General features: G+C 45.0%; 1 protein-coding gene across 1 annotated transcript in view; it reads right to left on the reverse strand.

Moving 5' to 3' along the window:
- Positions 1-8,682, reverse strand: part of mob2a (MOB kinase activator 2a) — a 60,179-nt gene extending 51,497 nt beyond the window's left edge. Inside the window, exon 1 of the mRNA XM_034589181.1 lies at positions 8,124-8,682. Within this exon, the coding sequence (XP_034445072.1) occupies positions 8,124-8,140 (17 nt within the window). The 5' untranslated portion in view covers positions 8,141-8,682. The remainder of the gene's footprint in view (positions 1-8,123) is intronic.
- Positions 8,683-15,032: the final 6,350 nt, after the last annotated feature.

Consider the following 15,032-nt stretch of genomic DNA (forward strand, 5'->3'; position numbering starts at 1 on the left):
TTGTGACTTCAAGCCCGAGAAAAGCTTTCAAAGCTTTTCTTTAGATGCCAGCAATTTCAAAAGAGGAGTATTGCTGTATGATCTTTCTGTGTCGACTTCTTCGTGCCCTGACAGGGCTGCTGGTCCTGGCTGTTACCAGACCAACTACTCGCTGAAGGTGTCCCCTTCATGTGAAACCCAAACTCATTGATACCTCTGAACTATGACAGCTGAGCTTTCACAGTGTGGCTGTGGCCCTGTCGCTCACTTTCTGCTCTCTTTTGCTTCTGAGGGAGCAGAGGAATCTGCTACTGTTGCTCCACAATGACGACACAGGGGCAGAGGTCAAAGAGGGGAGCTAAGGACATGTTTGTTTAGTCTCAGCTCTGCTTTCCATGGTCCCTAACCCAAAGACATGAGGCCAGTACACAAAAATTGCATGCTTGTGCAATGTTAAGCTACTTTCAGACATTCCGTATTTTCTCTGGAGGTGCATGTGTGGACTTTCTCTGCCTAGCCTCCCAGTATAAAGTCCGTAGAAATCCAGGAGAAGTCGAGGGGGGAACACTGCAGGGGAACCCACGCTGGATTTACTGCGAGATAGTGGGGGGGGTTGATGACGCTTCTAATGCGCAACAGATGCAACACTGACGAAGATGCCAAGAGAGTTTGTGGTGATAAGAGCCGACACCGGTGTCTATGTGTTGTCAAGAAAATCACGTGATCTCCGCAGTTAATACATCACTCCCTGCCTCTGTCTGTTGAACCCGGTTGCTCCACCTCTCACCTGAAAAATGCGGAGGGTTTCATGCTGATGTGAACGCGTTTGTGCAGAGAACCTCCTGCTGCGTTGTACATTACATGTGTAAAAGGCAAACTGTGGGTAAACTCTGTAGCCAATTCTCCGTATTTTACCCGTAGGTCACGTCTGAAAAACCGGCTTTACTCAGCGTAAAGCCGACCCTCCTACATACACAGCTCCTAATATGCAGCTACCACCCGGCTAGAGCCTCTGTTGTTAAACATCTCTCTGAGAGGGCTGAGGCTCAACGGTCCAACTCAGGCAGCAGCCAAGCACGCGAACGTCTCTGCACATCAGCTTCCCATAGGGGGAGAGAGAGAGAGAGAGAGAGAGAGGATGTTTGTGTGTGTGTGTGTGTGTGTGTGTGTGTGTGTGTGTGTGTGTGTGTGTGTGTGTGTGTAGGAGGGGGGCGACACAAACTGAGGAGTCAGGAGGGTGGAAAGTGACTAAAATGCCCTTTTCTGGGGAGTAAACAAACCAACTAGCCTCCTTGTCATCCAGCCAATCCCTCAGCACGGCAGCACATCACGGTAGAATGGCCTGAAGCCTGCCGCTGAAACCCCAGGCCACGGTCCAGCTCCATCAAAGCAGGGCAGAGTTTATCTCAGCTCCAACTGGAAACTGAGGCGTGTAAACCAGTGAGGAGAAATATATGTATATTAATCCCTGTAGAGTTAGAAGTGATGCATTAGAAATGTCCTGCAGCACATGAAGATGTGAACTTTTTATGTTCACATATGAAAACAAAAATCCCAAAAGCTGAGACACTGAAAATATTGTCAGGTTCTCAATGTCAGCAGGTACAGGGCAACCACACTGGTTTACATTCGTCCAGTGCTGGAGTTCATTAAATCATAAATATCTGCCATAAATTGGCAGAAATTTGGGAAAAATACCCTTTACAGTTCCGGGAAACATCTTCCAATTTCTACTTTTAAACAGATCGAACAAATCCTCACCTTTAAGAAGCTAGAGGCAGACATTTTGGGGCATTTTTACATGAAATGATTCTTGTTGCTTCATCGATTATAAAGCAATAAAGGTCTTATCAGCTTTCTGTGTTTTATTAACAGATTAAATCAACTAACACAGCTCTATAGGCTCTACTGAGGACCAAAGCTCAGGCTCACAGAAAGTTGGATTCCAGCTTAATAACGACTTCAGCTCCAGCGCCGACACAGACGTCCTTTTCTGACCAACTGACTGAAAACTTAAACTGTTTATGAATGAGTTATGTACCGAACACCGTCAGTCAAAGGACGTCACTTTTGCAAAACGACTGATGTGAACCATCGAGTCATTTTCCCCGGGGTTGGGTGCCATGTGTGTGTGATGTGTGTCGAGATGCTGGGCTTTCTGCCACTCACAACACGGGGTGAATTTGTGAAAACACGCCACGTTACAGCCCATTGAAGGTTCGGCTCGATTAAATGGCTTTAAAAATCTTGGCCTGTGCTGCATTGAGTGTTTAGTCATAAAGCAACTTTAGTGCCTGATAATAAATTGATCGTTAATAGAGAGGAGATTCTCACCGTCGGCTCTGAAACACAGGAAGCCAACAGAGGCTCTTCTTGCCATCACAGTAATGAGGTAGTTAATGGTTGTTTCCATGCTGATCAGACGGCTGCCCGGCCCTCAGGTCAGGCCCAAAAAACAAACACTGTAGCAGAGACACACTGTGAGGGATTACAAAGCTGATAGCGGCCCCCTCCTAGTCTAGATCTGGTAAACACACTGACAGCGCTGGTTAGTTTCTACTCTGCAGCAGGTGACTGCTTTGAGATGAGGTCTGCTCATGTGTCACAGTCTATTATCAGCCCTGCTTCTGTGGAACGGGCAAAGGAGGCAACCATCTGGGCTGAGACTAAGTGCAGGAGATGGAAATAAGGCACAGGGGTTGTGTGAGGACACGGTTGCAGTGTGCAAAATCCCAATTGGGAATATGTACAAACAAACTACAGCTGCTTTCAGACATGCACTGAACTCCGCAGTTCCTCTGACTTTTCTCCAGAGATACTCTGCAGTTTCTGCAGACTTTCTCCGCCTGACCCTCCTGGTATAATGTCCGTAGAAATCCAGGAGAAGTCAAAGTGTGAAAGTACCAGGGGATCCCCCGCTGGATTCACCACGAGCGAGTGGGGGGGTTGATGACCCTTTTAAGACGCAACAGACCCAAAAGATGAAAGAGCAAAAAGAAAACAAATTTTCCTGTGTGAAAAAGCGGTGACACACACGTAAATGACAGGCGTCATAGACGATGTCAAGAGGGTTTGTGGTGATAAGAGCCAACGTCGGTGTCCGGGTGGTGTAAACATGATCACATGACGGAGTTAATACATCACTTCCTGCCTCTGCACTTGGCTTCACCACCTCTCGCCTGAATAATGTGGAGGATTGGATGCTGTTGTGAACGCGCCTGTGCAGAGAACCTCCTGCTGCATTATGCATGTGTGAAAGGTTAAACTGTCTCTTCAACCATCATCACCTGAGTTTCCCATGTTTGGGTTCAGGCGGCACTTTGTCATCAGTTCATATCTAAAAAGGGTAATAGGACATTTCTAAGAATGACATACTGAAATGTTTGGATATATTTTTAGAGCAGAGTGTTTGAAAGACATCATTATTGGTTGACAGCATTTTTCTTTGGTAGAGGTGTGGTGTTCTTTGTGACAAATAAGAAGAAGCAAAAATATTTTATCCCACAGTAAACTCAAGTGTGAACAGTCCTGACGGATTTATCACAACGTGAGAACACTCACACCTGTAAGACACCAGAACACACTTCTGTTTTAGATATGAGCCCCGGTGGTAACACTGCAAATAGACGTTTCCCACCGAGGAGGAAGTTCAGCCTAGATGCGATTCTTGTGAATTCCCCTTCTCTATCCACCATCAAACCAGTCACCTGACACTGCGGAGAGAGATGAGGGAGAAAAATATATCAGATGTCAACTTTATACTTTGTTTGCAAGCAAGCGGCTCTGACACCACCGACAGCTGAGATATCTGGCACTCCACTTTTTATGGGGACGTCTTCACAAGTTTCGAAGTTACTTCAGACGCGAGGATAGCAAAGTGTCATGTCTGCTTTCTACCAGACCTGAAGCCACATGGTTTAATGTCATCAGACCACAGAATCTTGTTTCTCACGATCTGGGTGCTTAACCTTGACTTCTTCCGTTACCCTCGCCCTTCTGCCCCGGTGGCTCAGATTTGGTCATGCAGGCGGTCAGCTCCATAAAGAGTCCTGGTTGTGCCACACCTCTTAGATTTATGAATTATAGAGGCTACTGTGCTCCTGGGCAGTTTCAATGCGGCACACATATTTGTGTAGCTTTCCCCAGATCTGATCTTACATATGATCATGAGCTGTGCAGGCAGTTCCTTCGACCTCGTGGTTTGGGCTGTATCCTAATGTCCGGACAGCACTAGCAGACTGGTGGACTTCACGGGTGTGTTCCCTTTAAGTCTGCGAATGCCGACAGCTGTCCAAAACCATAAAACAAAACAAGAATCTTCTAATGAAATATAAGAAACTGAAAACCACTCTAATGATCATCCCCAAAAATCAGTTCTCCACGAAATGAGACCACAGAGGGCCCTTCATTACTGGAATCTTCCATACTATTACTAGCATTACTCCAAAGATGCAGGATAATGATACTCTGCCTATATACCATTAAGTCTCAGGTGATGCAGTGCGAGATAAGTGTACATTAGATCTCAGGTTGGGTCGGGCAGACGAAAACAACACTCCACTTAGCTGCTGCAGTTTCCATTCTGTCTCCCTCTCTCGCTTCGTTCAGCATTACCAATCCATCACTCAAAAGCAAAAGGGGATTAAACATCTGTCAAAGCCTGCTCATTTCACCCAGCAGGAAGAAACGCATTTAGGCGTCGCACATCTCCCCAGTGATTTAGCATCCTGTCTGATTCTGAGTCCGGACAGATGAGGTCACTGAGCTCTGAAATAATGCGCTCCATCCAAAATAAACACGCAGGCCGGGCTGTGTGTGGTGCACTAACACATTCTGACTTGCATTGTTTCAGGCAAGCACACAGGTTATACACACAAATGCCGAGAAGTGTTCTTCTGTAGCCTCCTGCAGAAAAGAGATTTCTGTTAAACGCAAACATAAGCTTCCATATCGCTGTCTGCACATCTTCTCTCTCCATTCACCATTAGCAGGTCGTCATGGGCTTCTCATCTGCTATAGACCTCGGGCAACATCCACACTACTACAGTTTTAAAGGTGCTAAAACAGAGAAGTTTCTATAAACTACACCACAATCTTTCCCCCAACCTGTTAATTTCCTCTATTTTCATCTAAAACCAACCATTCCATCAGGAGCATTTATATCTCCTTCCTCTTACCCCTCTTTTCCATCTATTGGTCAAAATCATGTCCCATTCCTCCATCCAATAAGATCGAGATAACCATGCCTCATCTCTCCTCTTTCATTCACCTTCCTCCATCCCATCTCTCACTCTCTCTTTACATCTGCACACTTCTCCCCAAATCAGCTGGTCTCACCACGCCATCTCTCCTTCTTCCATCATCATCATCATCATCAGGCCCTCTCTCTCTCTCTCTCTCACTCTCTCACTCTCTCTTTTCCTCCCTCCATACGTCCCGGCAGCGGCCGTCCTTCAGCGTGGGTCTGTATTCAGTTATTACACGGTTGGTTAACTCATTCATGGCCTCCGCTTTGTCAGTGTGCTCCCAACGCATTTACTTCACATACAAACCACACCCGATACACGGTAAACAACGTGCTCCTTTACGATGCAGGTAAACACAAACTCTCCACACGCACAAGCGCCATCAATGGGTGACAGTTAGATGGACGGACCTGACAGTTGTAATACGCCATACCTTACTGTCCTTGTCATGAGTGAGCACGTTTCCTGTGGGAGCTTTTAGGAAATGACACTGATTTACTTAGAGGGTTTTAGTCCATAAAAAACTGATTTCCTATGGTGGAGATTTGTGACTTAATACCGACTTCATTCACTAACATTAATGGTTATCCTGGCTGTTGTCAAACTCATACTAGGGCCTCCTCTTTTTACTCAGACGTGGTTCCTCACTCTCCTCGGCTCCTTTAATGCCGAGAAGTAACTGGGTGTTGCTCTTGAATTCCAAACAGATCACTGAGCAAACCAGTTTAGATCTGACGCCGCAAACTGTTGGGGCAAAGACATTATTATTTTATGTGGGTGACTCAGTGAAAATGGCAGAGGAGGTGTAGACATACTAATCCCATTTACAACGGAGAGAACAGATGCAACTTGAGACAAGTCAATGCAAGAAGCAGTTACCAAAACCAGGAAAACAAGTGTCAGCATTAGGGGGGAATTAAAAGTAAGGAAGAACAAGGAAGAACTCATAGTGTGACACAAAAAGCTGCAGAAAAATAGGACATGCATAGAAATACCAAAAAGGTTTCATCTTAATATCGTATACAGAGATATAATATTTAGGGTTAAAGGCCATTTTGTAAATATGGTGAAAAATCGGTGTGAGCAAAAACACTGGATAACTCTTATACTTTGCAGATATAGTTAAGAGTTTTCTAATCAAAGTTCTACTTTAGGTTTGTAGAGTAGTTTCTCAGATATCCTGCGAATCAACAGACCAGCCGATGGGGCCAATAACGGCACCTCCTTGGCAGTGGTAACATTTAAGAAACAGTGGTGGCAGCTGGCTCGTAGTCTGGTTGGGGCCCGCTTGGTTATCTCTCAGCCAAAATGTCACGATGTGAAGCAACACCCCCGACGGCAGGCCTCCACCCTTCCTAAACCCTGAGCTGCTTTTAAAAGTGCGACCTGATAAGGAGCCAGGAAAAATAACATAATAATGTCACAGAGACCCACCTGTCTGTGCAAGTCCAAGTCTGTGTCTGAGAATGAAGCATCACAGGGTGTATTAAAGCTTAAAGGGATAGTTCACCCAAAAATGAAAAGTCACTCATTATCTCCTCACATCTATGCCGATGGAGGGGTGGGTGAAGTGTTTGAATCCACGAAACACTGTAGGAGTTTGACATTCAAATTCGACTCGAAACGGCGTCATTTACCCGCTGTTGTCTTCCTCCTAGTTACTGATGTGAATTTGAATGTCTGTGCTTGCAGACACTTGGATGACACCACAGGAGCAGTATGGAGGCATTTTGTGTTTACGCCTGAAACTCCTTAAGTGTTTTGTGGACTCAAACACTTCACCCACCCCCTCCATCAGCATAGTGGTGAGTAGATAGAGTGAATTTTCATTTTTGGGTGAACTATCCCTTTAAAGCACTGATGTGCAAGAAAAAACACTGTGATTCCTTTCATGCAAACTCGAGTTTCGTTCTGACAAGACCATCCAGTGGCTTTAATGTTTGCATAGCAAATGCTTAGATAACTCATGTGAGGTCTACGATTCCAGACTAAGCTGTTGGGAGGTTACTGATGTCACGGCTGCACCCAAAGGCCTCGAACTTTGGCTTCACAGCAGGTGTCATTCTGAGACATGGTCCCCCTCATCCACTGGTGATGGCCACCACACTCCTGACATGGACCACAACAGAATAAAGTGAGGAAACAGCATCATCAGCTTGTGTCACCTGCAACATCAAGGCCAGAATATCACAAAGATTAACCTCTAACCACAGTGCACCCAGAGACTGTGTGTGTGTGTGTGTGTGTGTGTGTGTGTGTGTGTGTGTGTGTGTGTGTGTGGGGGGGGGGGGTCACATAACATCTGTGTAACCTGTGTTCATCCTTCAGGGATGACAGACATGTTCTCCATCAGTGATCTCTCTATGACACAGGAGCCTCTGTCGTCTCCCCAAATGTGGCTCATTGGGAGGTTAGCATGTCGGCTAACGCTAGTTCCAGGACCCCGGCGCACCTTGCACAGGAAATAAACTCAAACCGGGCAGAGCCGCGTTAGCCACAGTGACAGGCGGCTGCCGTCAGCCCATCTGCTGTGTTACCATTCCTATAAATAAGACCCTCAATACATCAATGTTCTCAGGCTGGACAGTTACCCGCGGGCCACACAGGTGCCCCAAAAAGCCGCCTGCTCCGGGGGTAACGTTGGGTCGCTCTGCCGCTGCCCAGCTTCGCTCCCATGCTAGCATCGCATATGCTAAAGCTACGCTAGGCAACACGCTACCCGCTTAAGAGGCGGATTAACGCGTCAAAGTGGGAATCGAACAGTGTCCAACGCGATGGTGCACCCGTCTCACGCTGACCCCGGCGCTGTCAGTCCCGGCGCGGTGGATTGGCGGACTGCGCACTTGGACCTGTCAGACGAGAGCACGCTAGCTCAGCAAGTTAGCCGTGTGTACTCACCCCATCAGCCAGTCCATGGTGCTGTGTGCAGCTAGCTGAGCTAACGTTAGCCGGCAGGGGATAAATCCACCAGGAGCTGGAGGCGAGCCCCGAGTCTATCCAGCCACCACACTCGCTGCCCTGGCCGCCTGGACCCCCCCCGAGTCCCGTCGCTGTCCCCCGGGGCCCGTGTCTCTCTCCCAGATGCTGGATCCCGGGTCGGTCGAATGCGAAACGCCGCTTAAACTTTGAGCGATCGTCCTTGTTTTGATCCGCGGCTAGCGGGGATCACGGAGCGGCAGGAGCACGGTCCGGTCGGCGTGTTAGCTGGCAGCGGGAGCGCAGCATCGGGTGACTTTGAGGCGCGGAAGGGAGCGGAGGGGCGAGCGGTGCGGGTCCGCCCGGAGTCGCGGTGTCCGGTCTGCAGAGGCGCCGAGCGAGGCTGGTCTGTCGGGGGGGAGCCGCCGGTCAACCCTGTAACCTCTGTCATGCAGCCTTGTATGGCTACCGTGCTAGCTGACAGCCTGAACCACCACTGGGGCTGCTGCTCTCTGAGCGGAGTCTAAATCCGAGTCCGGAAGTAAACACAGACCCGACCCACTCGGTCTCTCCCGTGCGTAAAATGCGTGTCACGCAGGGGGGGGGGGGGGGGCAAAAATGTAGTGAGACAAAATCCGAGGAGAGGAGATGAGATCCGGGCTCATGCTTCAAGCAGACATCCACAAGTGAGCACGTTCATGGAGCAGGTTACATCTGCACTTTACATCACATGGAGTTTGGATGTAGATCTCTAATCACATGTCGTGTTCTTCCACTGCAACTGAAGGATCCCACCAAGAAAGATCAGCTGATCATTTAGGGGGAAAAGACAACAAATATGTTTTTTTGTCGTTTTTTCTTGTGAAATCCCACAAACCTTCACCTTCAAATGAGACAAATCCATTAAGGGAAAGAAAAAAGCCCATAGTGAGTTTAGCTGTCACAAATAAATGCTTTATTTGAAGGGAATACAAGAACATTTGTAAACAGTCATAGGAAAATCCTTCTAAAAACCATTTTCATAACTTAATAACAAGGCTTAATAGCTTTTCTGTCATTAACTATTTTTTTCACCTGAACCTTGGAGTTTATATGACTGGACAAACTCCTTCAGTGCAAATATCAACCTCCAGGCACCAAATGACCCGGTTTTACTCTATTTTTAGCAGCTTTCTCTAAATTCAATGATTGCAAATGTTGCAGGGATTCATGCAACAGCGGCTAAACTAGGTCCTACATTGACTTGTAGAGTGCTATGTGCAAAAAAATCTAATTTCAAGAGCTTTATTATTTAAGCTCAACAACTAACTGACACAGAGAAACCTTCGGGCCCTGGTGGAATCATCCGGGCACACGAGTCATTTGATTTCACAGTCTTTGGATGCCATGTGCAGTCTGCTGCAGGCCATTGTACTTAATGGAAACTTAAGAGATGACATACGCAGCGTGCACAATTCACAAAGAGCGGTATAGGTTGGTGGTGGTGGTGATGGGGTCGATGGGGCCAGGGTCCCCCAGTTAATTCAGCCTCCTGTAATTTTCACCACCAGAAGACACGGACCATAAATAAGCCCTCAAACGAAACCCAGAGGGAGACGTCATCGGAGGCCATAGATCTCAACAGGAAAGGCGTTCATGTGCACTGACCCCTCTCTGCGAGGCTGTGCAGGCCCGGCAGTTACAGTAATGAACAATATATCACTGGTGGAATTACAAGACAGTGTCGGCCATTGTTCTACTTCTTAGAAACCCACTGTCCTCAGACAGAAGAAACTGCACTTTACGTTTGGTTATTTGTTTCATTGCATCCGCTCTCAGGTTCACTGATGACCTGACTTCTACTCCACTCCTCCTTCAGTGAGAGAAGACGGCGTTCGATCAGTTAAGGTGATGATTGATTGATTTTTTATTATTGTGTCGTGCACAACACGCTTACGAGACGTCATTATTTAGAAAAAAAACTAGCAGAGCCAATAAGAATTCTAAACAAATTAACCATCCTGATGTTTTTCCACAAGATTTGGATACAAAGTGAGATCACATTTTTATAATCCAGTTGATTGATTAGGAGAAAGTTAATCATCAAGTATTTTGATTTAGATAGATGGATGGAATGATGGATGGATAGATAGATAGATAGATAGACAGACAGACAGACAGACAGACAGACAGACAGACAGACAGACAGACAGATATATACTTTATCAATCCTGAGGGGATTTCAAAATGTTCTGTCTTTTGTATAGACAGAAAAGATATATAAAGATATAGATATTAGTCTAAAAATAGATGATGGGATAACGTATCATGAAAGTAGGTGATAGTCGCAGCCCTAAAGAGAAACGTGTCAAAATATTTCAAAAATAACTGCAAGTAAAAAAAATGCAATGTGTGTTTTTGTGACACGAGTCTGTATCATTTGCCTTCTTTCTAATCTGTGAGTTTTATCTTGGTACAGGACTACACTGAATCATGTAATTCCTGGTGTGTCCTCCTGCTGTCCATTCCCTCTGTACACAGGGACTTTAAATAGCTCTGTCCCTCCTCTCTCTTCAGCCTGTTATAGAAGAGCATCAATCAGGCAGATGCAGTTGGAAAGATGAGATCAATATGAAAAGTGTCCTGAGAAAATGACTGCTCTCCTCTCCTCTCTCTCTCTCTCTCTCTCTCTCTCTCTCTCTCAGCTCCTATCATCCTCCCTCTTCTCTTTCTGTCTCTCTTTAACTCCCCCCTCTCTCTGCTCCCTCCTCCTTGCCCCCCCCCCAGGCTTCTATAAATAGCTGCACCACACAGGGCACGCGGAAGAGGAGCCCTGTTAACAGGAGGCAGAGCCACGCGATTGGCTCGTTGACAACCCTGCCTCCAATCAGCTCACGGAGAGGCGGAGTCACGGTGATGAGTGACAGGAGGCTGGTGGGATCGATTGGAATTGGTCAAAAGTGATGTAATGCCTCTGTCAGCCACCCGGGGGCGGTGTGGGATGCTTGTTGACAGCAGGCCTGTGCAGACACTGCACTGAATGTACTGTGGGCTCAGTTTTACACTCACTACTAATGTTTATGATACTTCTTCATACTTCTGATACTTTATATGTTCCACTTGGTCTTTTCTCATGGATGTTGTTAATATTTTGTACAGATTGTTAAAGAGATAGTTCACCGAAAATGAAAATTCACTCATTATCTACCCGACTCGAAACAGCGTAATTTAAACCATGTTTTAAGCCTAAATGTCCACTGGTATCTGTCTCCGGAGCTGCGTTTGTGTGTGGATCACAGTGTTTAGGCCCAAAACATGGAGCAAATGTTCTCGTTTCGACTCCTGCTGATTCTGAGAGGGATCCCAAGAGCCCACTCTGATTTCGGCCTCCATCCCAAAACCATGAAAGTGAATGAAGTTTTGTTCGTGGTGCTCTTAATATTCAAAAAAGGAAAGAAACCCAAGAATATTCCTGTTACAAACATGATTCCATTCATCTCCATTTGATTGGGGCCTTTTAAAAGACATCTGGATAAGACCACAGCTGAGTCAGTAAATATATGTTTGGGTAGTTGTGTTGATATGTGGATAAGTGGATTGAGAATAAGCTTTTTTCAGTGAAGACAAGTTGGAAACAGCTCCAGAGCAAATATAACAATTAAATGACGACTTAGGTCCATTTATGTGTTTCACTTTCAGGGTCCTTGTACATTGACTCTCCATCTAAAAAACAAAGGGACACTCGAGTTGAACTGTGTCATCGATAACTTCATTAGTGGCACCAGAGCTCTGCCTACAGAGTCAATGTGTGCTGTCAAAAACTCCCCCCCACAGCTAAGGACACACTCCCATTACCAACTTCATGACTGCATTTTAGGGATGACGACAGCGACTTATGATCAGACTGCAGCGACCACAGTTCGGATACAAAGCTGTTGTGTGTTGTCAGAGCTGGTGCCAGAGATGAGCTGTGTGGGAAAACGAGCCGGCCTCAGGTCATGTGCTCGCCTGAGTTAGCCAAGGTCACTTCCTGAAATCCACCCAGTCGTCAATACTGAGCCATCCAGGGGTCGATATGTTCCCATTCCACTTCAGCCCAGCCAGTGCAGTGCACGAGAGAGAGAGAGAGGGAGGGGGGGCAGAGAGAGATCTGCATGACGTCAGTGGCTGAAATAAAAACACAGACAAAAATCCGACTGCCATCTATTAAATACCATCAAAGGCAATAATATAAGGTTTGAATTTAGATGAGACTGCAAAGACGTTTATTAAACTGGACAGTGTTTGATGTGTTGTTATGAATTGCATATTGGAAGCTATATTTCCTAATGGTGAAAACATTATAATATGTGTATTAAAATATCTTTTCTTAGCACACACAGCAGATAATGTCAGAATATCTGCCGTCTCAACAGTGTGTTACTTATTATGTGAACATGCATGATTTGCTGTACACACAAACACACACACTGTGTATGTGTAGTATCGTCACACTTATGATCATCTATCAAGATCTATGTGCACTCCAGTGTTTGATGTTGTTAAGGGTGACTTATAACCTGCTGTGAGACACACAAACACACACACACACACTTTCATACACTTTACATGTGTTGTGTTATCAAGATAAGAACAACAACAAAACAGACCTCAGGCTTTTTTTTATTCTTTAAACCCTTTTAAGTTTCTTTGTGAATTAGAAAGAGATTATAATGTGTAAACGTACACACACACACACACACACACACACACACACACACACACCACATACCTATAGATCAGCTCAGTGCTGCCAGGGTGAGTGAGGTATTGGCTGCAGCATGACTGATATGATTTATTCATAGCTGGCAGCGGTAACTCAAAAAGCCATTAGTAGGCATTAAAATGGAGACACCTCACATTACTCTTGCATAAATAATAAATGCTTAATAAACGCAGTGAGGAGACTACGTTTGTGAATGTCTGTCTGTGTGTGTGTTTTTTTTACATAAACCACACAATAAATACTAATTAAGTGTAGATTATGATTATAAACTTACACTTGAAGATCATTCAAGTTGTTTTTCTGTAGATTTCAGCCGAATTGAAGATTATTCAAAAATAAAACACAACATAATTCAGTTGTTAATGTTCTGCAAAATATAAAAAAGAGAAAACTATGAGTTGTCAACATGCACTTTGTTGCATATTTTAATGTAAAAACCCAACAGGCTCCAGACACAGGCAGATATGTGTGTGTGGGTGTGTGTGTGTGTTGTGTCACAGACCTGTTTACTGTTAACAGTCTGATCTCATCACTGCTGGCTTCATTTTAAGTTTCTCAATAATGATCACACAATATAAGGTGATGATAATGGAAAATTGCATGACTGGGTTTCATATTGTTGGCACCAACAAGTCTGCCTGTGTGTCGATGCAGTATATAACGTGTGTGTATGTGTGTGTGTTTGTTCTTGTGCTTGTGTCATTTCTGGCTCCACACTGACGGCTGATGTCTCGCTGTATGAGTCAGTCTGAGCCACATTACTCATGTCTGCAGACCTACCTGTCTCCAGTGACTCCAGTCATGGGGAGAAGGAGGAGGAGGAGGGAAAATGAATCTGAAACTACAGAGAACGAGTGCACTGTTGTTGTTTATTGGGGTGAAGGAGAGAGAGAGAGAAAGAGATGGGGGGGGGCTGAGGGGAGATGAAACTGATAAAAACAAGACAGGGAAGTGAAACCAGAATGATTGGCTGATCTAAGACCCGGAGAACCATTTGGGATTTCCCCAAAAAACAAAAGGGGAAGTTGGAGACGAGCTGCAGCACAGTCCTGCCCCAGGTGCATCAAACCCCTAAATGGGCCAGTGAGCAGTCAAAGCATGTTGTGTCAATGCAGTGCATGTTCCCTGAATACAAGTGATACAGAGCGCCCTCCCCCCACCCGACTGTTTCAAACAAAATCAGACATGAAGTCATTTTCAGCCAGAAGCAACTGAACAGAAATAGCTTGCATGTGGCTCTGAGGTCATAGACACAGGGAGGAGAAAAGATAACCGAAGAGAGAAGACACTGTGTGTGTGTGTGTGTGTGTGTGTGTGTGTGTGTGTGTGTGTGTGTGTGTGTGTGTGAGTGAGTGTGTGTGAGCGTTAATCTGCTGTGTGACAGATATTTGTCTCTCTTATTTTAAACATAAATCATCATCAAAATGAATGGTTTGATGAGAGGCACCACATTGGCATGGTGTATTACAGATGTGACTTCTGGGGCCCAGCTTAAAAACTGTCTATAATTAAAAATAAAAATAAAGCAAAAAATGAAAAAATGTCATCTATATTAATCAATAATAATAATGTATAATAATTAATCAACAAATATCAGCATTTTAACTTAACCTATCAAATTTTAATAGGTAAAGATAACAAGTTAAAGTCATACCAACCTATCTATCTATCTATCTATCTATCTATCTATCTATCTATCTATCTATCTATATATCTATACTTGCATCCATCTACCTAGCTACCTATATATACTGAGTATTGATATATAAAGACATACATACATACAGTACATAAACTGTATATATATGGCCTTATCTATATATACGTATATACAGATATATTTAGGCTTTATTAAGACAAGCTCAAATAAAATAAATCCCCCAATCCAGACAACAATTGGTCTGCTGCTCTTTAAAGTGTTGATTCAGTCAGGAACACATATCTCACACCTGATAATGTCATCTTATCACTTTAATTTGAAGGCAGCGGGAAAAAAAGGGGAATATTAAACCAGATCAAATATAAAAGTCCGGGCATTGAAATACTGCGAAGCGGCAGCTGTGGTTCTTAATCAAATTTGTCTTTCGATGTTGGTTCAAAAACTCCTGCAGCCTCTGCAACCTGAGGGGAAACTCTTAACACATACG

The sequence above is a fragment of the Hippoglossus hippoglossus genome, chromosome 6 (genome assembly GCF_009819705.1).
Source record: "Hippoglossus hippoglossus isolate fHipHip1 chromosome 6, fHipHip1.pri, whole genome shotgun sequence".
Classification (NCBI taxonomy): Eukaryota; Metazoa; Chordata; class Actinopteri; order Pleuronectiformes; family Pleuronectidae; genus Hippoglossus; species Hippoglossus hippoglossus.